The sequence below is a fragment of the Ovis aries genome, chromosome 16 (genome assembly GCF_016772045.2).
Source record: "Ovis aries strain OAR_USU_Benz2616 breed Rambouillet chromosome 16, ARS-UI_Ramb_v3.0, whole genome shotgun sequence".
Lineage (NCBI taxonomy): Eukaryota > Metazoa > Chordata > Mammalia > Artiodactyla > Bovidae > Ovis > Ovis aries.
This window is the reverse complement of record NC_056069.1, coordinates 18,673,398-18,699,243: the sequence shown is the minus strand read 5'-3', so window position 1 is coordinate 18,699,243 and position 25,846 is coordinate 18,673,398. Positions and strand designations below refer to the sequence as shown.

At 39.7% G+C, this 25,846-nt stretch overlaps 1 protein-coding gene across 3 annotated transcripts in view; it reads right to left on the bottom strand.

Annotated features, from left to right (window-relative positions):
* Positions 1-25,846, bottom strand: part of ELOVL7 (ELOVL fatty acid elongase 7) — an 81,421-nt gene that overhangs the window by 11,885 nt on the left and 43,690 nt on the right. For 2 of the 3 annotated variants that reach the window (XM_004016954.5, XM_060400409.1), the window contains exons 2-5: positions 15,646-15,724; positions 6,063-6,253; positions 2,505-2,585; positions 1,354-1,410 (exon numbers count right to left, since the gene is read on the bottom strand). In XM_004016954.5, the coding sequence (XP_004017003.2) occupies positions 1,354-1,410; positions 2,505-2,585; positions 6,063-6,253; positions 15,646-15,709 (393 nt within the window). In that variant the 5' untranslated portion in view covers positions 15,710-15,724. The remainder of the gene's footprint in view (positions 1-1,353; positions 1,411-2,504; positions 2,586-6,062; positions 6,254-15,645; positions 15,725-25,846) is intronic. The other variant, XM_042233764.1, reaches the window with a different exon arrangement.

The window sequence follows — 25,846 nt, the reverse complement described above, 5'->3', positions numbered from 1 at the left end:
TCTTAAGCTCCATCTAAGACCCACTGAATCAGAAATTCTGAGGGTGGGGTTGAAGCATGTGTGTTTTTAATGAGTTCTCCAGGTGATTCCATGCGTGAGTACACGCGCAGTCGTGTCTGACTCTTTGCAATCCCACGGATTGTAGCCCTCCGGGCTTCTCCGTCTATGGAATTTACCAGGCAAGAATACTGAAGTGGGTTGCCATTCCCTCCTCCAGAGGATCTTCCCCACCCAGGGATCAAAACCCACATCTCTGATCTCCTGCAATGGCAGGTGGATTCTTTACAACTAGGACTACCTGTGAAGCCCAGCCAGGTGATTCTAATGCATGCTAAAATTTGAGAACCCCTGGATTCTATGCTTACTAAGTTCTCCTTTCTATCAATAATTCAGAGCTTCCCTAGTGGCTCCCCTGCCTGCAATGGGGGAAACAGGGTTTGATTCCTGGGTGGGGAAGATCCCCTGGTAACCCACTCCAGTATTCCTGCCTGGAGAATTCCATGAACAGAGGAGCCTGCTGAACTACAGTCCATGAGGTCACAAAGAGTCGGACACAACTGAGCGACTAACACACACATCAATAATTCTAAGATTATGTGTAGCCAGCTGAGAAGGTAAAGCATGTTTAGATTTGCTACTAGAAATGTAGCAGAATATATTCTGAAGAAAACACACTTGGCAGTCTTAGGCCAGAATGGATTCCAGATAAATAAGGTCCACATGCCACAAACATACAATAATAGCCAGCCTTCTGTTGTTTCTGGAAACAAAGGTACAAGGTTTTCTCCTCTCATCATGGATCCTAATCCACGGCACTTGCTTTCTGCAGGAGCCACTCGGAGTTGATCCTCAGGAAGGGAGAAGACCCAATAAGACAGACTTCAGAAAGGCAGCTGGAAATAGTTTTGATATTACCAAAATTACTGATATCCCAGAGATAACAACATTCTAGTGTGACTTTATGAATTTGTCCTCTTAAAGGAGTATGGATGACACACTGCTTTGATATAAAGAATCAGAAGTAACATATTCTCTGTTCTTGGTTTCCTGAACTCAGTTCACAGAACAACCATCATCCATCTAGATAAAGATGCTCAGTTTTGTAGTATATGTGACAGTTACATTTTTATCTTAACCAGATGGTAGATACACAAAAAATCTTTTGGCATTTGCAAAAGACTGAAAAATAAGTTTATACTATCTATTCTCTAAAATGATAATAAAAAATAATAGATAATAGGAGTCTGCCTGAGGAAGAGAGATAACCAAAGTTATCAGACAACTGAACACTCACAGTTTATCACTTTCATTGAAACATCAAACATTTACCAAATGTGGTGACAATATACTTACAGTATCTAATAGCTCAATAAATTTGGAGAAGTAATAAAGCCAGCAGGTGCGTACCATCTGCAGAAATACACATAGAAAGGAATTTATTATTTTTTTCAACATGGGAAAGAACTTTATATTTTCTAATTTTGGCAAAATTTACATTACATAAAATTTACCATCTTAACCATTTTAAAGTGTATAGTTTGGTGGCATTAAGTACCTTCACATTCTTGTACAACTATCCATAAAGCTCTTCCTCTTACAGGACTGACTCTGTACCCATTAAACAATAAGTCCCCACCTGGGAATCCAGCCACCGACAACTACCATTTTACTTCCTGTTTCTGAATTGGACTACTCTGTATACCTCATAAAACAGAATCATACAGTATTTCTTTGTCCCTTTGTGCCTAGATTTTTTCACTTAGCATAATGTCCTCAAGGCTCAATCACATTGTATCAGGTGTCAGAATTTCCTTCCTGTTAAGGCTGAAAAATATTCCATTGTATGCATATACCACTGTTTATCCATTCATCTGTTGATGGACATGTGTGTTGACTTCTGTCTTTTAGCTAATGTGAAGAATGCTGTGAATGCTGGTGTACAAATATCTTTTTTTAAAAATTGGAGTATAATTGCTTCACGATGTTGTGTTAGTTTCTGCTGTACAATAAAATAGGTCAGCTATATGTGTAAATGTGTATCTTTTCTCTCTTGGACCTCCCTCTCACCACACCCTCATCCCAGCCATCTGGGGCTTCACAGAGTACCTAGCTGAGCTCCCTGCCCTATACAACAGCTTTCCACTAGTTACCTATTTCACACACGTACATGTGTCATTTGAATCCTCGCTTTCAATTCTTCTAGGTATACACCCAGGAGCAGAATTGTTGAATCATATGGTAATTCCATTTTTGAGGAACCAGGTACACATTTACTTTTGAATCCAAGAAATTCAAAAAGAAAAGCACCAATTTGCATTTTACAGAAAACCCCACACCTGAATTTGATTTATTTCTTGTAATTTTTAGCTTTTTTCACGCAACACATATGTGATAATTGAGTCATTTACTCCTTCTGATTTCACATTCAGTATTTAAAAATAGAGTCCACAAAGTTTTAACACTGATTTAGAGTTACAAGTTTTTTTTTCTGAAAAGAAACTTACCCTCAGTGCTGTAGGCGACTGTGAATAGTCAACAATATCACATCGAAACGAATAGCCTGTACCCCAGCCAGACATTATAAACTGTAAGAGAGCACATGCATATTATAGGAGAAAAGTACTTGCTCAACAGCTACAACAAAGGTAGTTTCGACCGTGTCTCTTCATTACATTTTCAGCTAACTCAGCCGTCAGTGTGGAGGGAAAGGTGGACTAGATCGATTACAAACCAGGAACTCACTTCATATCAAAGCATCAAGCATTTTAAAGGTTGTAAAGTCACATTCATATCAACTGTGTGCTAATTAAAACGATATTTCTTGGAATGATTATTCTAATAAACTGGAGAACAAAATACCAGGAATGTTTCGTTTAAACAGTAAATACTGGTAAGTATCTGACTTTATTTATGTGCATCTCTACATGCCTGTGCATATGTTTGTGTGTTCTCAAAGGGGTGACTAAGTCTGAAATCAGCCTTTTCTGATCATTTCAAATCTTTGCAATTAGTCAACAAATAAATGAGCAAACAAACCTTCTCCATGTACTCATCCAATGTCTACAACAACTAGATTTTTGACCAAACACAAAACTCACATATTAGTTTTGCTTTGAATTCACATAACAAGTAAGAGACAAAAATATTAACAAGAGAATACAGTCTGGCAAGCCTTAATTCCAACACACCCACGAAGTGACTTTAGGCCAGTGGTGAGAAGAAAGGGCCTATTGTTAAGTCTGGACCATAATTCAAAGATTACATTGATATTCTTTCGGTCTAGTGGTAGGAAGATCTCCTTTTAAAACAGTATCTGAAAATGAAAAGCTAAGGGCTCTAATTTGAAATTAATATCTATATTAAATGGTTGGCTTAAGTTAGGGCTCTGATAATATGACCAGTTTCTTCTCTGGCATCCTGTTCTCACAAAAGCCAGCATCTTCCCTAAGAAAGATGTCTTCCTTCCCAGCATAAGGATTATACCATTTTCTATTCCATTACATTTCAAGTCTGTAGTTTTAATTACTATTAAAGCTAAAATGACAACTTTACAGTAAGTTAACTTCTATAGGCAAAAGTTTAGGAGGCATAATCAGAATGACATTTTAATGGTGAAAAGAAATGAAGGAGAAAGAAAAACCACTTAGATCATAGTATTTAAAAACACTATCCTTTTTTGATAACTAGCTCCTAGCTTGACTTGTAATATCAACACCATCAACTTGGTAAATTATGAAATCTTAAAAATTAAGATTCAGAAAAGCATAAAGACATATTTCATGGATGAGAAAAATATCTTACAAAGGCAAGTCAATAAATTTTCTCAAAGGAATGAAGTACAGAAATAGTTAAATCTGTTTTACAAAGTCCTGATCTGTCTGTGAGGGTCTTCTTACTTTCGTACTCAGACTCACTTCTGACTGACTGAGGTAACATGCTAACTCCACTCATTTAGATGAGGGTGACTGATTCCCTACTCCAAACAAGCACTGCGATGAACAGGAGAAGCTCTGTGATGTGACCATCAGTGGGGCCTTTGCTGGTCTCTCTTTATTACTCAACTTTTGCCAAGTAACTGGCACACTCAAGCCATCACTATAAAATGAGGCCTGTGGGTTCCTTTAGTCTGATGTACTTCCTTTCACCTTGTTCATATTTGCCCTAACATCCTTAGTGGAGGATGTAGACCAAATGCAATTGTGCTCCACCCAATAAACCACGTGTGTGGATGTGACCTGGAACGGACACACTGCTCAGCTGTCAAAAGCCTTTGATTAAACAGAAAGCAGAACTCAACGCTTTCCTGATATTAAGTTTAAGAACATTCCAAAAGTCTGCAGAGCTTTTGACATATATGTCTATATTTTAGGCTTTCACAAAGGAAGAGTAACCATTTCTATTTGGTAGATAATAAATCTCCAAACTGGCATATAAGTTACTCAGGTATTACTGGTTAACACGGGATAGAAACTCTCAGATTCAGACATTCTCAGACCTTTTATGTTGTAATTTCTAAAGCTGAAACCAAAACTTACTGGTAATAATTGGATTCCTTCCAGAGAAATATATTTGGAGATACCACATTCAATGACACAATTAGATACCAGAGTATAAAGGGATCTGAGAGACAAGGTCAATCCTGACTATATATAATGAAAGAATTGAGGCCCACAGAAGTTGAACGATTAGTTCAAAATCAGGTAGCTAGTTAGTAGTGTAACTGGGACTAACTAGTCCCTGGTCTCCTGGCTTCCAAGTCTGTCCTTAGTATTTCTGGGTCTGTCCTATAGTAGGTTATATTCTATCTCTGATAACTCACCAAAAGCATGTATTTTTCTGCACCACCACCCCCAGCCCCCAGCTCTATTCCATTACTCCCTCCCTTTCAGTTGCTTATGCTCTAGAAAGGACAGTAAGGTGACCTGCGAGTTAATTCTGGAAATAAAGTAGAAGGCAGCAAAGTAAGCTTGGATTTCAGGAAGGCCTGTGAGAAATGATGCCAGAGCAGATTTAAGGTGAGCTAGTCAGGTGAATCCACAGCAAGAATCAGGCTGGAGAGATGTGCGTGCAGAGGCCATGATGTCTGGAGAGGCTGGAGAGGCCATGCTAGGTCCTCCCGGGTCCTGGTTATGCGGAAGCATGGGCTGTGCTGCAGAGGAAGCGGATAAGGAGCAGAAGTTGAGGAAACCAGCCAGCACTGAAAGAGAAGCAAGGAATCCCAGAAAAACAGAGAAGGGAGCGTGGCTCAGATCTATAATCAGCAGAAGGGAGACAGAGAGAATTCATGAGTCTGCTTGTGGTCCTGGAAATTCTCCGCCTCTCTTATTGACAGTTAAGGAGTCTGCTTTTGGTCCTGGAAATTCTCCACCTCTCTTATTGACAGTTAAGGGACAGCTTCCCTCACCTACTGCCTTGTACACGTCTAAGTTCTCTGTTCCCCACAAAACCCAGCTAAACCAAAACAGTCTACCGCCTAACAGGTCATCATGTGTGTATATTCTGAACCCCAAATCCCTACCATGATGATGACAACGCATTAGAGTCAGAATGAGCTCCGATGTCAGACAGACCTGCACTCAAATATCAGTCCTCCACTTGGCAGCCACACTATCTTTGTTGTTGTTGTTCAGTCACTAAGTTGCGTCCAACTTGTTTTGTGACCCCATGGACTGTAGCCTGCCAGGCTCCTCTTTCCATGGAGTTTTCCAGGCAATACACTGTCTTGTGTGTATCTAATTTCTCCAACTATGAGTTTCCTTAAAGTTGAACATTTATGGATTCAATCAACTTTTATGGCTAACTGTGTGTGAGTCCCTGGAATTAATGTAATTCTCACTATCTGCGAGGTAGACTATACCGAGATCCTTTAAGGAGTTCAATATCTGGTCTATAGAAAACAATATTTTTGGGGAGGGGTGCAAATATCTGCTCCAGCGAGCTAAGTTTCTGAAATTTCTTAAATCTTGGAGAGTTACCCTTAAAGTCATATCAAGAAACATCATGACAGACGAGCATAAAGACTCAGGTAAAATTCTCCCATTAGGAATACTGAAGATACTTGCCTCATAACACATATACACAGAAAAGAGTACTATGGAAAAATTGTACGTTATCATAGCTTTCTTGAGTTCAAAAGGCTTTCGATTCTCCATGAGCTTTGGTCCCAGGAACGTGACAAAATAGACATAGAATCCCAGGATGATGGCTTGTGGCAGAGGTGAGGACATGAGGAGCCAGTCTTCAACTCTAGGATCTAAGAGAAAAGCAAGATGTAAGTGCACAGCCATTTAGCTCCGTGGTGACTGACAGTAACCAGCATCTAACTGAGCACCTAGGTCCTAATACTGTCAGTGAACTGTTTAGTCAGTGATGACTCTATCTTCAGGGCGTGTCAAGGGAAATCACGAGGGATTGGGACGGAGCTAGAAACAGTGAGGCTCAAAGGGCAAAGGGAGGTAGTGGTCACCAGAGCTCAGGAGATAGCCACATGGAGAAGCCCTTCTGGTGAGGAGCCATGTCCTTCAGTGGAGGGATTCAGCAGTCCTGCAAACAAGAGGCCAGGGAAATCAAAACCCTAGCCTCACCCTCCTCCCTATCTCTCTATTGAAGTGAAGTGAAGTCACTCAGTCGTGTCCAACTCTTTGCAACCCCATGGACTGTAGCCTACCAGGCTCCATCCATGGGATTTTCCAGGCAAGAATACTGGAGTGGGTTGCCATTTCCTTCTCCAGGGGATCTTCCTGACCCAGGGATCGAACCTGGGTCTCCTGCATTGCAGGCAGACGCTTTACTGAACCAGAAACCACATCGCAGGGGAGCAAGTCCATGGAACAATCGCATCATCCATCTATAACCACTAGCAACACAGTCGAGTTTCTCCACGCAGACATTCTTTCATGTATATAAATATGTTTCGGTTCACTGTTTGTTAACTTTCTTCATTCCCCAAGAAAATGGGAAACATCTTCTGTACACTGTATTATTCAATTGAAAGGGACTTTAGCATCATTTAATATCTGAACTGTGGGTTCTAGGTGTCCAGAATGTGGGCTAACCCATCTGATATCTTAAACAGAAAAACAGAAAAGTATTAGACTCACAATCATGTAAAGAAGAAATTCACATGATTACTGCTAGTTCCAGGCTATGAGAATTAGATTAATTAAAAAACTGCAACTCAAGGTGAAATGTGATTAATTCCATAATCTTAAGTAGTTTGGGTGTAATTTTACAAAATTGTTTCACGAAGCCAGAATATCATAAAAGAAAATATGTGTGGACAAATTTCGAAGTGTGTCTGATTCAAAATTGAGTCTTTAGCCCTAGGTTGCTAAATACCACTTTTGTTAATTGGAAAGAAGGGTGGGGGCAATACAGCCCTTGCCCATTGAAACTGCTGATGATGTAGCTAATTACCAAAAATGCTGAATATCCCATCAAGTCTGACTTCTTAGCCAAGGCAAAAATTTCTTTAATAGACTCCATGATTGATGACTCACTTGGCCTCAGTTTTATTGCTGGAAAGCTCACATTTGATACTCAGATATACTGGGGCATGTCTGTAGTGATTAAAGATGATTTATTCTACATCTCAAAATAATAAGCTAAGAGTCAGCTCTAAGATGGACCTCAGATATTTAGGAATTTAATATATGATAAAGAAAGCCATATAAACAAGAAGAAAGGGAGAGATAATTCATTGAAAAGGAAAACTGACTACTTGGGAGAAAAATGAGCTTGTGCCTTACCTTGAATCCTACTGAAGCATGTCCCAAACTAAGCAATACAAGGAAGATATTAAAGAATTCTTTAAATTCAGTGGTCAAGAATTTGCCTGCAATGCAGACATTTGGGTTTGATTCCGGAGTCAGGAAGATTCCCTGGAGCAGGAATTGTCAAACCACTCTAGTACTCTTGCCTGAGAAATCCCATGGACAGTAAAGCCTGGCAGGCTATAGTCCATGGGGTTGCAACAAGACTTAGCGACTAAACTACCACCCCAAAAAGTAGGAAAAGTCTACTAGAAATGATAAGTTAAGCAAATCAGCAGAATTTCTTAGTGCTTCATGTTTGTTTTGAATTGCCAAGATGAGAATGGTGGTATGCAGCATTCCTCAAACTTACCTGGCCATAGAGCCCTGATTCTTTGCATCAACAGAATACTATTTAACATCTTGTGGAACACAACAACACTCTGGAACACAGAGTGCTCCTATCTTTAGGAAAGACATAGCCCTTTGCAAAAATGAATTCATAAGTGAAACTACTAAAAATTAGGTAGTGATAGGAGAAAATCAATCGGATCAATCATTTTGACATCTAGTAAGGAGGTAGAAAACATAAAATTTCATAAATCATTTAATCATGGGGAATGAGAGGTGGCAGTTAAGAGAAACACTTGAGTTTTTTGTTGCTGTTGTTCAGATACTGTCTTAGGAAAAGTGAGTAGAGGAAGTAGAGCAAGTGGCCAAAGTCAAACTCTGGAGGACTTGACCTTCAAAGGAGGAGAGAGGACTGAGAAAGAGCAGCAAAAAGGGAGAGGGAAAACCACAAGAGTGTGATATCCTGAAGCCAGAGGAAGAGTGAACTTCTGGAAGGAATCAAGGTAACAAACATGGCAGACAGGGAAAGTAAAATGTGGGCTGAAAAGTACCCATGGATTGATGCTCTTAGCAGGAAAGATTTCAGTAAAGTATCATGTGCAAAACAAACGTTCAACAAACGTTGCTCAAAGACATTCATAAGAACACAAAGAACATAAAGTTCTCAAAAAAATTTTTTCATAGTAAGATGTCACCGTTTTAAATCAGGAAAAGCTGTGAAATCGGCTATGCAGGTAGCACACATCACTGTGTACTTCAATTTATTCCTTGCCTTTCCCAGGATATCTGGGTGCTATATGCAATTAGAAAGGCCCTAAGGAACCCCAGCCACAGTCTAGTAACTCACCAGGAAAGTTTCAGTAAAGAAAATTGTCACAGAACTGGGGACCAAATGACAGAACTGGAACAGATCACACTTTTTTAAAAACACAATTTTTAAAGGTTAAGCTCCATCTACAATTACTACAAAATACTGGCCACACTCTCTGTGCTGTGCAAACATCTTTGTAGTTGATCTTAGACCGAGTAATTTGTACCTCTGACTCTCCCACCCCATGCTCCCCCTCTCCCTCCTTCCTCTTCACTGGTAACCACCAGTTTGCTCTCTGTATCTGTGAATCTGGTTCTTTTTTGTTATACTCACTAGCCTGTTGTATTTTTTAGATTCCACATATGTTATATCCTACAGTATTTGTCTTTCTCTGACATTTCACTTATCATAATGCCTTCAAAGTTCCCCCATGTTACTGCAAATGGCAAAAGTGTGTTCTTTTTTATAGCTGAGTAGTATTCCAGTGTGTGTGTGTGTGTGTATGCACGTGTGTGTACATACCAGATCTTTATCCATTCATCTGTTGATGAGCACCTATACTTCCATAACTCGGCAATTATAAATAATCCTCCTGTGAACATGTACATTTTGAATTAGTGGTGTTGTTGTTTCAGATACACACCCAGGAGTAGAATTGCTGGGTCATATAGTAATTCTATTTTTAGGTTTTGAGAAACCTCCGTACTGTTTTCCGTAGTGGCTGCACCAATTTACATTCCCATCAAGTGTGCATGAGGGTTCCCTTTTTTCCACATTCTCTCCAACATTTGTTGCTTTTGTTCTTTTTGATGAGTACCATTCTGACAAGTGTGAGGTGATATCTCATTGTGGTTTCAGAAATGATAAAAACTTTGACGGATTCTTTTTCCATTAGTGAGTAATCCAAACCTTAAATATATGAATATAAACCATATTAATATTTCTAGCTTTTATCTCCAATGAAATAAACACATAAAACCAGTATTAAAAGAAGGCTTCTAGAAGAATGTTAACATTATTACCTTTGGATGGTGACAACATGGGTGACTTTTATTTTTCTTTTTAAGAAATTTTAAATGTTTCTGTTATGAATGGCTATCAGATGCATGGTTGAAAACTAGTTTTTGATTTTTGTTTTTGTCAGTAAAGGAATTTCTGAATTAGAGATATTTTATTTCATTCTTTTATTAATTCAGTGACAGTAGTGTGATGGTGAGGGTAGTGAGATGGGGGTATCAAATGATACCATATTTCTGTTCTTCTGCTGGAAGCAGTAGGAAAAACTAAAAGCCAGGAAAAGCATGCTGGGCTGGCTCAGGAAGCAGAAGAAAATAATATTTAAATAAATGATGTTTCCTGCAATTTAACATTAGAAGCACATGCTTTTTTTTAAAAAATCCTGAGTGTGCCTTTCAAGTTCTACAGATTTTTTAAAAAATCTTATCTTTGAGGAAAAGCTAGTTCATTTAATTTCATACTATTTTCAAAGCAAATAACAGAACAAACCACCGAGCTTTTTAATTCTTTCTCTGCCTGCACTGATCCTGGCCCTTCAATGGACTCCTTATGTGACCTGGGGTCACTGACTTGACTTCTCTGTGGTTAGTTTCCTCATCTGTGAACTGGATGCAAAACAACATGTATCTCAAGGAGGATTCAGTGAGTTATTACAAGTAAGGAGCCTGGGAGAGCTTAAGTGCTCAGTAAGCATTGCTTCTATTATTTCAGCAGATCTCGGTTTTGTACCCCTGCAGTGGCAGCAGAGACCTAACCACTGGCCCTCCAAGGAATTCCCCAGGCATTTATATTTTGAAATAAGCTGCTGCGATGACCATGATGAACGTTCCATCAATGTTATAAACCCGGAGTTCGGTGCTTCCTTCAACAGCACTGAGGCCCTCAGTACCCCACTGCTAGGTGCTCTGCGGCGACTTTATGTGGCTTCTCTGTCTCCTGATCTAATCTGCCACCATCTTATCTTTTATATAACTACCAAATTTACCTTCTAGAAGTAAAGCTTTGCTCAGATTATTCCTTTGCTTAAATTAGCTCTCTCTACTGAGCAAATAAAGTATTTAATATGTCCATGTCTCTGGTGACTGTTCATTTTTCCTTACCTTCTCTCTTGGCAGAGACCTTTCCAAATAGGGAGCCCACTTTCATGTGAGGCAGGGGGCTCCCGCTGATGAGACATCTACAAGTCAGATGGAGCTGGTGTCTTGATAAAGGGGTGTAGAGAGAGCTGCTAAACAATATTTAAAGGTAATTCTGCCTCAGTCTATGATCTCACAAATTGCAAAAGGTTCTGGGGTGAAGTGTGCTCTGTTTTCTTTAGAGACAAAAGGCTGATAAGGGAGGGAGAGTTTCATGTACCTTCTATTCAGCATCAGAGTTGGGTTTAAGTACCACCAACAGATAAAGGCAGAGGATGGAGAGGCAGGCTGTCTGAGAGTCCATACCTCAGTTCTGAAGTTCTAACTTATTACTAGCCCCATAATGCTTTTCTAAGAGCATTCTGGAGAGTGAGTACAGCGGAGTACAAGGGTCACATACATAGAATATTAATGAGCTTTTCCATCAACCACTTTTAACAGTGTGTTCTCTTCTTAAGTAGCAGTACTAGCTCAAAGGGTACACCCTTTAAAATTCTAAGTGCCAATACGATGAAGAAGCTGGAAGGAGAAACAAACATGTACCTCTGGTACTTTGTGAAGTACTAGAGGTTCAGAGTAGCAGCAGATTTTCTGTCTTCTTGCAAAAAGATCACTCTGATTCTGAAAGGTCATCACCATTTCTATTCAAATACAAGGAAAGTTGCTTTTTAAACATCAAAACATTATAAATCCTCTTATAGCTTAAGTATTAATTAAACCATTTTAAAGTTCTGTAGCTGTGGAATTTTCCACATGAAATAACTATGCCTGCCTCCTACTTCTCTAACAATCAGAAAGCCAACGAGTATCAGTAAGTTTCCCAAAGTCTATTCAGAATTAGGGCCAAAGCCAAGAATACACTTGAAATTCTTGGCACTTGATCATGGCCTTAGGCCTTTGAAGTATAGGCAAAGTAAAACAGAACTAAGATGGCCAAAAATGATTCCTAATGGTTCTCAGAGATCAATATCACACTACACAGAGCAAAAAAAAAAAAAAAAGAACCCTCTTGTTATACCCAATAGTGTTCTCCTAAAGGTATACATCTCAACACAAAGCATTTTAACCCTTCTAGATTTTAACAGCAAAAAGAATGAAGAAACTTTAAAAAAAAAAGATATGCTATATTAAAAGTATTTGAACATGGAAATGCGCTATAAGTCATCAACCACCACCACTGTTTCTGTTGGGATACTTCCTAAATAACAAAGCACTTTCATGCATATTAGGGAATGGCAATCCACCCCTGCATTCATGCCTAGACAATTCCATGGACAGAGGAACCTGGTGGGCTACACAGTCCATGGGGTCACAAAGAGTCAGACACAACTGAGTGACTAACACTTTCATGTGTATTATCTGGTAGCCGGCAGATACCAGTCTCAACTCTCCTTTGCTAACAAAGAAACTGAGGCTCACAGACAATAAATAATTTGTGCAAGATCACCGAGCTGGTTCACAACAGTGGCAGAACTTAAACCAAGGTCTTTTCACCACACATCCCCATACCTTCCCTCCTCTCTGAAGACTTTAAATTAGCATAGCTTCAGATCAGTAGCATCACCTGCCTCTTCCTCTCATCCTCCCCCAATGTTTGCAACACTGCTTCCAGGACTTTCCTTGTCTATCCTGAACCACTTCTTACCTTTGTCATTCCCTTTTCTGACCTAATACTACTCATCTTTTCAATGTAAGTATCCATAATGAAAACAAAGAGTCGACCCATGAATAAAATTGGAAGTGGAATTCAGAAGTAGTTCATCTTAAAACAATTTATACTTAGAGCACTATATAGATATTCATCATCACCTAAATCTATTTGGCTCTTGAATTAAGATATTGACTAATTGAATGTCTTGGGTTCTTACAATGGGGATAGTGAGTAGCAAGAGTTCGATAGCAAGTGATCCGTTCTTCCAAACATGTCTATTTCAAAAAATTACCCAAATCTACTTGGTTCCCAAGGTTAAATCATGAGAGTTCAGGTAGCAAGTTACACCTCTACCTTGAAAGGAAACAGAAATATTCATATTTTTAAATAAATAAATAAACCCATTACTATAGACAAAAAATAGTATTTAAATTAAATACTGAATTTATGAGAACTACTGTAAATCTTCAGAGAAAGATAATCTTTAAAGAAATCTATACATTCTCTGTATCATTAAGTAAGTTGAAAACTAAGAAAAAATTGAATATATAAATTTCCTTCACTTTCCATTCAACAGAGTGAAACTTTTCTATTTATGGGATCCTTTTTAGGATCCTTTTAAGATCCTTTGCATTTTTCAGGGGCAAAGCTATAGCGTCTGTTTCAGTGAAATGAGATTGGTTTTTAATCTACTGAGAAAGATTTGTTGTTTTTGAATTGCTAAGTTGTGTCTGACTCTTGAGATCCCAAGGACTGTAGCCTGCCTGTCTCCTCTTTCAGTGGGATTTCCCAGGCAAGAATACTGGAGTAGGTTGCCACTTTCTTCTTCAGGGGACCTTCCCGACCCAGGGATCAAACTTGGGTCTCTGGCATTACAGGTGGGTTCTTCACCACTGAATCATCCAGGAAGCCCACTGAGAAAGATAGCAACCATGAAACAGTGTATCTTTGCTGAAATCAGTGTAAACAGAAATATAATTTCAACTGTGCTAGGTAGCAAGAAGTGACACTTTTTCCTCCTGAATTTGGTGAATATGTGATTCTAACTGATAGGTAACAAACTAATCTAAAGTGGTGATGGTAGTGAATATGTGGAAAGGAATTCAAATATGAAATACCAGAGTACTAATCATAACCAGAAAATGTATGTTCTGATCTTTCTGCTGACAAATGACCATGATGTTGGGAAGGTCCACATAGTCAAAGCTATGGTTTTTCAAGTAGTCATGTGCAGATACGAGAGTTGGACCACAAAGAAGGCTGAGTGCCAGAGAACTGATAATTTCTAACTGTGGTGCTTGAGAAGACTCTTGAGAGTCCCTTGGACAGCAATGAGATCAAACCAGTCAATCCTAAAGGAAATCAGCCCTGAATATTCATTGACAGGACTGATGCTGAAGCTGAAGCTCCAATACTTTGAACATCTGATGCGAAGAGCCCACTTACTGGAAAAGACCCCGATGCGGGGAAAGATTGAAGGCAGGAGGAGAAGAGGCAACAAAGGATGAGATGGTTGGATGGCATCACTGATTCAATGGACATGAGTTTGTGCAAACTCTGAGAGTTAGAGAAGGACAGGGAAGCCTGGCTTGCTGCAGTTTATGGGGTCACAAAGTGTCAGACCCTACTGAACAACAACAACACGAGAAGGTAGCTTTGATGATATCTAAATCCATCTCAGCTCTGAAATGTTCTGATTCCTTGTCTATTCTTTTAAAAATGCTACCTTTGTTATAAAACATTTTTTTAAAATGTTATAAAACATTTGTTATAAAATGTTTGTTTAAAACATTTTGTAACAGTTATAAAAGCAACACATATTGATGCGGTTTAAAAACATCTAGACAGGGACTTCTCTTGTAGCCTAGTGGTTAAGACTTCACACTTGCACTGCAGGAGGTGAGGGCTCAATTCCTGGTCTGAGAACTAAGATCCCTCACACCACATACTGTGGCCAAACAAACAAATAAAAGACGAAACAAGAAACCCCCAAACATCTAGTAGACAGACATAGAAAAGTAAACAGAAATTACCCATAACCCTACCACACAAATGGAATAGGAAGTGGCAATCCATTCTAGCATGCTTGCCTGGAAAAGTCCATGGACAGAGAGGAACCTGGCAGGCTGCAGTCCATGGGGTTGCAAAAGAGCTGGACACGACTGAGCCACTGAGTTTGCATGCATGAAATACAGGTGGTCTTTTATAACCTGCTTGCATTTAATGATTTTAAGCCACTCACTGTGGCATTAAATGCCTTTCAACAATGTTGATTTTTTTTTTAATGGGCAATGGGAGAAGATGGGCATTTCAGAATTACTCAAGGGTTACCCTAGCAAACGCCCCCCTTTCTGATATGCCCCTGGGGGCTGTGGCCCTTCCCACTCAAGAGTTACTGGACAGAGTCACTGTAGGTGATAATTGTTATTTCCCTTAAGAGCATTAGGGCAGAATCAAGCCTAAGAGCACAGTGCCTCCAAAATCACTTCTAATGGCTTCTGAGTTGGAATGATGTACCAACATATATTGACCAATTCCTTTCCCTGGATATAAAGCTATTTTCACAATTACAAACATCATATTGAACATCACCTATGCATTAATACCTCTATCTGTATACATATCTTCAATGAAATTTTTGATACTTCTTCACTAATTAAAATAAAAATCAAGGGGATTTCCCTGGTGGTCCAGTGGCTAAGACTCCTCATTCCCAATGTGAGTGCCTGGGTTCAATTCCTGGTCAGGGATCTAGATCTCAACATTACAACTAAGACCTGGTGTGGCCAAATAAATAAAAATTTGAAAAACATCAATATATGGGGTGTCTGTAAGGGAGTGTTAAGTTGCAAAGTCTCTCATTCTGTTTCAATGAAATCCTGTTAAGTACGAGAATCCAACCAACAGTTAGGAAATCTGGTTACTTACCAGCATCTTTGATCCAATTATCATAAAGACGCACAGTCCTCGACGTAAGATCACTGAAGGCCATTTTCCACAGGATTTACTGACAAACAAACAAAAAAAATACAATAGGTTTATGATCTATGGATGCAAATAAAGCCAAGTTTCTAGAAATACAATATTAAATATGCTAAAAATTTAATAGGAATAACTGGCAAAACAACAAACCTACTGAGGGTAAATGCATTCGTGAACCACATTAAACCCTGATGCAACTCAGTCACTTAAGACTTTTCATCATAAAGACAATGCTTAATTCACTTAAAAAGGCTGATATTCTATGTACCAGATACAAAAGATTCTATGAACTGTCATAGAAGCATCCATCTTCCTTTTATGGCAGCAAAATAGGTCAGGAATGGACTGTGCCTCCCATGGCAATGTTGAAGTAAAAACCCAGAACAAAGTCAAGGAGATAAACTTTCAGAAAAGATACTCTGACCCAGACTTTTAGCTGATCTCCAGGTATAAGAAGTTCTTCTGTACTCAAGTTTATATAACTTGAGTGAAACAGAGGCAGACAGAGGGAGGAAGAGAAGATCTACAAGATCGAAAGAGAAGGTGCCTAGTTTACCTGGACAGACAGACAAAAACAGTTGGAAAAAGTTGTCTTCTGAAAAAGACCAATGAGGGGAATTAAAAGATATTATTGTGTATTATTGTGTATTAAAAGATATTTTGAATCTTCAGTAATTAAAATTGTGTGACATGAGTACATGAAGGGAGAAGGCAATGGCACCCCACTCCAGTACTCTTGCCTGGAAAATCCCATGGACAGAGGGAGCCTGGTGGGCTGCAGTCCATGGGGTTGCTGAGTCAGACATGACTGAGCGACTTCACATTCCATTTTCACTTTCATGCATTGGAGAAGGAAATGGCAACCCACTGCAGTGTTCTTGCCTGGAGAACTTCAGGGACAAGGGAGCCTAGTGGGCTGCCGTCTGTGGGGTCTCACAGAGTCGGACACGACTGAAGCGACTTAGCAGCAGCAGCGGTACATGAAGAGGCAGACCAGCGGCACAGAATAGAACATCTGAGAAACATACCAAAAACGTTTGGGAATTCAGTACCATATTTCATAAATTCTAAGATATGCACTTTCCCAAATTTTAACATCTCTGAAAACAGCATACACCATACAGAGGAATGGGACACCATAAAATGACCAGCATGTTTGCTCTCAAGTCATATGGTGGGGAGATGAAAAAGTTCCGAAGGTAGATGGTGGTGATGGTTGCACAAAACGTGCAAATATACTTAATGCCACTGAACTTCATATGGTTAAAGTTAAAAATGGTTAAAATGGCAAATTTCACATTATGTATATTTACAAAAAAATAAATCCTCTAGGTCTGCAACAGAAAAATTTAGACTTTATTTTGGTATTCTAAGATAAAGCCATTTCATATTATATATATATAATATATATATGTATATTTTTAAAAGACATATTGTATATGATATATGTGCACCTGAAACCAGTAGGCACTTGAATTACCAGCAGTTGTTGAGTAAATGGTGTGGTACAACTAGAGAGTCATCTGAAAATAACAAGTTGGATCCAAAAATTATACTATAAACCAAGATAAACTCCAAGTATTAATAGATCAAAGATTTAAATAAAATTTTAAAAGAACCATGAAAGTACTGGATGACAACAGGGAGAACACTTTTATCATCTTGGAGTAGGAAAAAACTTTTTAAATTTGACTTAATAGTTCATAAAACATAAAAGAAGACTAATAAATTTAACCATATGAAAATCAAGAAGAAAAAAGGAAAAAGGCAAATGACAAAGAGAAAGAAATATGTTCAATTCATAATACAAACAAGTGCTACTCTCCCTAATATATTAAGGATTCTTAGAAACTGATAAGAAAAACACCTATAAGCCAAGAATAAAGCAGACAAATTTCACAGAAATGGAAGTGCAAATGGCTCATAAGCATATAGAAAGTGCTTAACTTTAACCGTAGTAAAAAAAAAAAAAACAACCTATAATACTGCATTTTATTGCATTGGATGGGTTAAAGTTCAAACATTTTATCAGTCAGACTAGCCAAAATTTGCACCGCCACCAGTAATGTGAGTTTTCCACAATCCCTCTGCTGGAAGGATTGTGGAAAACTCACATATTGCTGGTGGCAGTGCAAATTAGTATTACTCTTGGTGAGGGCAAGTTGGCATTATCAATTAAAAAAAATTATAAACCCATATTTTTTAAGGCAACAATCCTATTTCTAGAAACTTCTCCTATAGGCACATATGCACAATGACATATATTCAAGCTTATTCATTGTATCAGTCAGTAAAAGATTGGAAACAAGCCAAATGTCTATTAAAGAGGGCATGCTAAGTTGCTTCAGTTGTCCAACTCTTTGCAACCCTGTGGACTGTAGCCAGCCTGGTTCCTCTGTCCATGGGATTCTCCAGGCACGAATACTGGAGTGGGTTGCCATTTCCTTCTCCAGGGGACCTTCCCTGACCCAAGGATCGAACCCATGTTTCCTGCCTTGTCAGGTGGATTCTTTACCATTGTGCCACCTGGGAAGCCCACTTCAGAGGAGCTCTCCAAATACAGGATGGTATCTCAACATGACCTCTGATCTGATACATCCTGTGTCCTCAAGCTGAGTTCAAACTCAAGATTGGCTGCGGGGATGCCAGGATTTTGCCAGAGTCAGCCTGGACTCTAGTTTTCCTGTGGATTGTTTCTATACCAAACGTATGACATGGGAGGAGGAGCAGAAATTTTGGGATCACAAAGACCTTGGTTTGAGTCCCACCACTGACTAGCTGTATGACCCTGGGCAAAATTAAAGTTCAACCTCCTTTTCCGAAAAATGGTAATTTACAACCTAAGATTAAACAACAACAACAATAACAACAACTCATTGTTTTAGAAGAATTGTTTGGAATAATTTATGAGATAATATATAAAATTTATGAAATTTATATGATAATATATATGAAATGTAGAGCACAGAATCTGATAAAGGACGAACATTCAATCAAAGTCAGATATTATCATTTGTAGAGATAAGCTGTACCAATTTAAATGGAGCATCCGGCCAAGTTGAATGGCAGTGTATGGAACAAATCTGGAGAAAACTCTACTACTTTCATTTTTAGAGCTGGTATGTCACAAATTATACATGATTCTTCCCTTGATGTTTTTCAGTGGTTTTGATAGAAGTGTTTTAGATCCTGATAAAAGCTCCTTTCCTGCTCACCTTAACCACTGATGTAACAGACCTCGAGCCACTATTCTCCTAATTAAATTGCCAAAATAACGCCGTTTAAATTATTCAGAATCAGAGTGAAAGATTCCAATTTTATAGGGCAAATGGTGGACTAACATTTCAAAGTATTAAGCTGTTTTCTGGGCAAGCCCTGCCTCCTCTTCTTCCCCTACTCATTCCACTCAGGCCATTTTCCTCTCCCCAGCCCTCATTAAAGCACAAAGCCTCAGAGAGACCACAGCAGTCTAATGCAGGTCAGTAATACTCACAGGCAGCAAACAGAGCTGGTTTTTCTAATATAAAAGACTATGCAAGACTGAGATGGAGGAAGAGGGAGAAGGTCATCAGAAGAGTAACTCACACTGGAAAGGTCTGTGAGGGGGAATTTGCAGAAGTAGATACCCACTAACAAGTGAGGGAAGGCGGGAGATTCAGAAAAGGGACCTCGTGGCTCGAGCTTACCGGAGTAGAACTCTCTCACTGATCCTCTGCTTGTAGATAACCTGCTATCCAACAGTCTTCAACCCTTGTGGACCCACCAGAGGAAAAGGAACGTGGACCATGGTATAAAAACGGGGCATGAAAAGAACACCTGATCCCTTTAGCCTGTTGGAACTAAATATACTGCTGAGAATTTCCTTATGAGCTGACTCAGTGATGGACTCCGTGCTAATATTACATTGTCGGGTCTAGTCTAGAAAACTGTTAGTAAATGAATTGGGGGCAACCTGGGTTGTCCTGTAAATACAGTGCTACCCCCAGACTAGAGCCAGGCATACCTTCCCCCTCCTAACCCAGACACCCTCCTTACCCACCCTTTAATACAGACCTTTGATTTTTTTTTTTTTTTAGTTTTTTATTTTTTAAATTTTAAAATCTTTAATTCTTACATGCGTTCCCAAACATGAACCCCCTCCCACCTCCCTCCCCATAACATCTCTCTGGAGACCTTTGATTTTTTTAGTGAATGTAACATTCAGAAGGGGAGAAATGTATTCTATGTGGTGAAGGTATAGAGATATCTTCTAGCTGATAGCAGAACTAGGGCCTTAATAACTGATTTAAAATACTCAGTGGCATAAAAGTTCAGGTCTAGAGAGGCCAGAATAGTCAGGTTTCTCATGCATGTAAAGCAGAGACTTAAAACTCAAAAACAGTAGACAGATGACCACACCTCCATAATGGGTGGATAAGACTGGCAGATGCTATCAGGGAACAGAAAAAGCCTCCTTTGCCAGAGCTCATTCCTTCTCCAAAGGCCTTGGATAAATGTGTCAGGATGAGAGTAAACAGGAGCTCACTGATGGGGAACTGGTGCTTCTACTTCACTGACCAGCACCTGCAACAAACCATGGATTTCACCCTTTGTTTTGGACAGTATCACTCTGTGACTGGATCATTTGGTGAAGTAGAGACTTAGTCTGCCTAGGCTAGCTCCTTTGTTGCTGTTTAGTCGCTAAGTCATGCCTGACTCTGCAACCCCATGGACTGTAGCATGCCAGGCCTCCCTGTCCTTCACTACACCCTGGAGCTTGTGCAAACTCATGTCCACTGAGGTGGTGATGCCACCCAACCATCTCATCCTCTGTCACCCCCTTCTCTTCCTGCCTTCAATCTTTCCCAGCATCGGGGTCTTTTCCAATGAGTTGGCTCTTCACATCAGGTGGCCAAAGTATCAGAGCATCAACTTCAGCATCAGTTCTTCCAATGAATAGTTAGGGTTGATTTCCTTTAGGATTGACAGGTTTGATCTCCGTGCTGTCCAAGGGACTCTCAAGAGTCTTTACTAGCACCACAGTTCGAAAGCATCAGTTTTCCTCACAGCCAATGCCTCCCACCAGGAAGATTGCACAAGTCTCTTATCCTCATGCATCAGAGGGCAGAGAGAAGAAGCAAGAACTACAACCCCACGGTCTCGAAAATGAAAACCACAATCACAGAAAACTAACAAAAATGATCACATAAATCACAACCTTGTGTAACTCAATGAAGCTATGAGCTATGCCGTGCAGGGCCACCCAAGACAATGGGTCGTTGGTGGAGATTTCTGACAAAACAGTGGTCTACTGGAGAAGGGAAAGGCAAACCACTTCGGTATTCTTGTCTTGAGAACCCCATGAACAGTATGAAAAGGCAAAAAGACTAGCTTCTTTAGACCTGAAATTAAAGCTGTCAAGTTCAAATGTGATATATGGACCTGCTGCCAAGAGCTTACCTGGAGACTCTTTGAAGCCACATATATTCAGGACACATAATGAATTTGAGGGATCTGATCACTTTGAGATCTGCCAATAGGATTCAGAAGGCAGCACTCTGCTGAGGACTTCTTTCTGAAATTCACTCAGATGGGGCTGTGACCATAGGGTTGCCTGTGGTGGGAAGTACCTGGCAGGAGTCCAGAAATTGAAAACCTTTGCCAACCACTTCCACACGAACCTTCATGTATTGGGATTTATCCAAACTCTGCAAAATATACTGCGACACTCTCTCTGAGGGAAAGGAGGATAAAGTCAGCATCTGGCTTTCCCAGGGCATGCCTGTCATCCCAGAAGGGCTATATGGTTTTCCCTTTCTCTTTTGATATTTGGCAGGTCCTGGGCTCCCCACTGATCTCTGTTTTAGAAGTCAGACATCAGATCTGCAAGAACAGATCTGGCTAGCTGCAGACCCTGCTCAGGGACACATAAACTGAAATGACCTGTAGGAAGGTACAAGCAGAGAGAAGGAGGTCTGTAATGGAAATTGGGCAGCAGGGTGAAAACAAACCATCTGACCTTCCTGAGGCTGGGGTAAGGCGATCAGAAACTTTTGAGTATATTAAAATGTGAGAAAGACTATAAAGTGATCATTTGTTTGTTTAAACCAGGTTTTTCAACCTCAGCTTTATTAACATTTTTGCCAAACAAGTTATGGGGAGTTGTCCTGAGCAATGCAGGATTCTCAGCATCAACCCTGGCCTCCACTCACCAAATGCCAAGAACACTCCTTCTCTTACAGTCAAAAAGGTTTCTAGAAGTTACCAAATGTCCCTTAGCATGTAAGTTGAGAACCACTGGTTTAAAGTAAATACCAATATTTTTTCACTGAAGTAAAATGTTTCAGGGTAATCACTTCAGTAATTATATCATTTCAGTGGTACTGCTGTTCAAAGCAGTTTTTGAGCTTTTCTTTACAAATCAACATCAGAGTTTTTCAGAATTTCATTTAATTGGCTCTAAGGGAGAAAAGTCTTTGTCTTCTGCTTTAAAAATTATGCCCAGAACTAATCAAAAGTTAAGAATAGTTTCAAAAGTCAGTGGATCAAGCTGAGCTATGTCTTGATAAGTGGAGTTGGAATGGGGGAAGTGGAAGTGGGATTAATCATAATTTACTAACATTTTCAACTTATAGTTTGTAAACTGCAAAGGAACAAAACCAGAAGTGTTTAGGGCTATGGTAATATTAGTGGAATATATATATATATATTCCTGAGGTGACTATGTGGGATGTGTATCTTCCAGCATGTATTTTTTCAAGATTTATTTATTTATTTATTTTTGCCAGGGCTAGGTCTTTGGTGCTGCACGTGGGCTTTCTCTAGCTGCAGCAAGCGAGGGCTACTCTTTGTTGTGGTGCCTGGGCTCCGCATGGAGCTGGCTTCTCTTGTTGCAGAGCATGAGCTCTGGGTGCGTAGGCTTCAGTGGTTGCAGTGCACAGGCTCAGCAGTTGTGGCACATGGGCTTACTTGCTCCAGGGCCTGTGGGAACTTCCTGGACCAGGGATCAAACCCTTGTCCCCTGCACTGGGGAATCCCAGATTCTGAACCACTGGACCACCAGGAAAGCCCTCAGCATATTATTTTAAATCCTGTTTCTCTTCGCCATCTATTATGACTTCAAATTTAAATAAAGTAAGTCGAGAATGTGAACAGACTCAGTGAAAAATTATTTCAAAGGATAGATTTTCAATTTTGCTAATTACCATATACGCGTGCATACTGCGATTATATTTACACATACATACACACACAGAGCAGAAGCAAAAAGCACATCATACTCCTTACAATTACCATACAGGCTTTTGTGTTTTATTTTGATGTTTCATATATAGATTTGTGTTTCTCTTTGGCATTTCTTTAATCAGCTAGATTATGCAAATCGCCTTGGGAATAAAACACAACAGAGAAGGCAAAAAATCAGAAAGTTTTATCCTAGATTCTGAGTTATAAAAGCTTAGGTGCGTAGCCATACAGAAGAACTCAAAGGCCTAGACAAGAAATCTGGAAGGAAACCTTGGGAGTTTCCATGCCTTCTAGCACAAAAGAACATGTTGCAGGCTTGGGAAAGGGGAGAGTCAGAGGGAAGGCAACTCGTGCAGATCTCAGAGAAAAGAGCAATAAGCCCTGGTGAGGTGCCAAGTAGGATTAAGGAAACAGAGAGGAGACAGACCAGGCTCAGCTGCCCGGGTAGAGAGGGAACAGGTGGCTTATGTGGCCTTAGGCAGCCATGGAGAGTGTCTCCTGAGTGGTGAAAGGGCAGCATAAAGTCTTCTGAGTGCCCTCAGTGGACATGGACGTGTTGCAGAAGAGCTGCAGAAAATGACGGAGCCGTGTAGCTAGCAACAACGCAGACGTACACGGACTAGTGCTCAAAGACCTGAAGGACCCTGGACATCTCAGGGGATGCTGTGTAGACAGAGGACATGGAGACCAAAAACTCCTTCTTCCAACTCACTTGATACACAAGCTTTCTGTAACTTGCTGAGAGATTTTGTTCTTACATGGCTGACTTTGTCAAAAGAGGTTTGAAACCATTTACGTATGGGATCAGGTCAGTACAAACTTCCTCTCTTCTCTACTCCTAAAAGTAGTTAGTGGTTGCCAGACCTGGTTGATTGTCATAATTACCTAGAGAAAGATTAGTATGTCTGGGGAAATGCTGATGATGGGCCAGGTTTGGGAACAATTTTTTTCCTTTTATTTCTTTTTAATTAAAAGATAATTGTTTTATACTATTGTGTTGGTTTCTTCCACACATCAACATGAATCAGCCATAGATATACATATCTCCCTTTCTCTTGAATCTCCCTCCCACCAAGAACAACTTCTTTTTTTTTTAAGAGCTTCTTCTTTATACTGCACAGACTGTTCTCTGACATGACAATATCCACAGTATGAGAAATACACATGATTCATGATAAAAGATTCAATAATGAATGTCACTTGGATATGATAATATATCTGGGTCAAGAAGGGCAGGAATAGGAGGTGCAGTCAACAATGGAAACAATTTCTCTGATGATTCAAAATAAATGCAACAGATGTGAAATCTGCGACATCTTGGAGTCAGCATATACACCCAAAATGTAAGGTATTTAAACTATATCAAGGGTGAAATAAGTTTCTTAAGCACTTGTGAAAAGAGAAATTATTGCTACATCTTAGATCTTAGTAACTTACAGAAAATTAGAACATAAGCCTTGTCTTTTAGGTAAACAAAAGTGATCAACACAAATATCAAACAAAGATACTAAGCACTTAATTTCTGTTTTTCAAATGGGAATGTTATAGTATCAAGGATCATGCTTTCATTTGGAAATAACAGAACACAACTCGAAGTGCTAAGCAATAAGAGCTGTTACATAGAAACGTAGCAACAGAAGTTCAAAGGTAGGAAAATTTCTTCTGAGTTAGTTCATTTCTACTTTGTCATTTTTGTGGAAAAAGATGGTGATCATCATTCCAAATATCACATTCTCATACACCTTCTTCCAGAGTAGTAGAAGAGTCTTTGTGTCTCTTTTTAGGAGATTTAAAAGCTTTCCCAATGCTCTCAGAGTTCCCTTAAACACCTCCTCCCAGAACTGTATCACATTTCCATATCTAAATGAAGCAATGAAAAAGGTTTGGGCATGTAGTGGTTTCTAAAGGGTAATTGATATTGTGTTTATCCTCACCCTGCACATTTGGGGAAGCACATGGCTGTCTCCTGTGAAATCTGTATGCAGGTCAAGAAGCAACAGTCAGAACCAGAAATGGAATGATGCACTAGTTCCAAACTGGGAAAGGAGTACGGCAAGGCTGTGTAGTGTCACCCTGTTTATTCAACTTATATGCAGAGTACATCATGTGAAATGCCAGGCTGGATAAATCCCAAGCTGAAAACAAGATTTCTGGGAGAAGTATCATCAACCTCAGATATACAGATGACACCACTCTAATGGTAGAGAATGAAGAGGAACTAAAGAGCCTCTTGATGAGATGGAAAGAGGAAAGTGAAAAAGCTGGCTTAAAACTCAACATTCAAAACACTTAGATCATGGCATCTGGTCTCGTCACTTGATGGCAAATTGATGGGGAAAAAGTGGAAGCAGTGACGAATTTTATTTTCTTGGGCTCTAAAATCACTCTGGGTGGTGACTGTAGCCATGAAATTAAGATGCTTGCTCCTTGGAAGGAAAGCTATGACAAACCTAGACAGCTTATTAAAAAGCAAAGACATCACTTTGCCAACAAAGGTCTGTACAGTTGAAGCTATGATATTTCCAGTAGTCATGAATGGATGTGAGAGTTGGACCATAAAGAAGGCTGAATATCAAAGAATTGATACCTTTGAGTTATGGTGCTGCAGAAGACTCAAGAGTCCCTAGGACAGAAAGTAGATCAAACCAGTTAATTCTAAAGGAAATCAACCCTGAATAATCATTGGAAGGACTGATGCTGAAGCCGAAGCTCCAATACTGTGGCCACCTGATGTGAAGAGCTGACTCATTGGAAAAGACTCTGATGCTGGGAAAGACTGAGGGAAGGAGAAGCGGCAGGGGGCAACAGAGGATGTGATGGTTGGGAAGGACAGGGAAGCCTGATGTGCTGTAGTCCATGGCGTCACAGAGAGCTGGACATCACTTAGTAACTGAACAACAATGGCTTGAGGGAGGAAGGATGA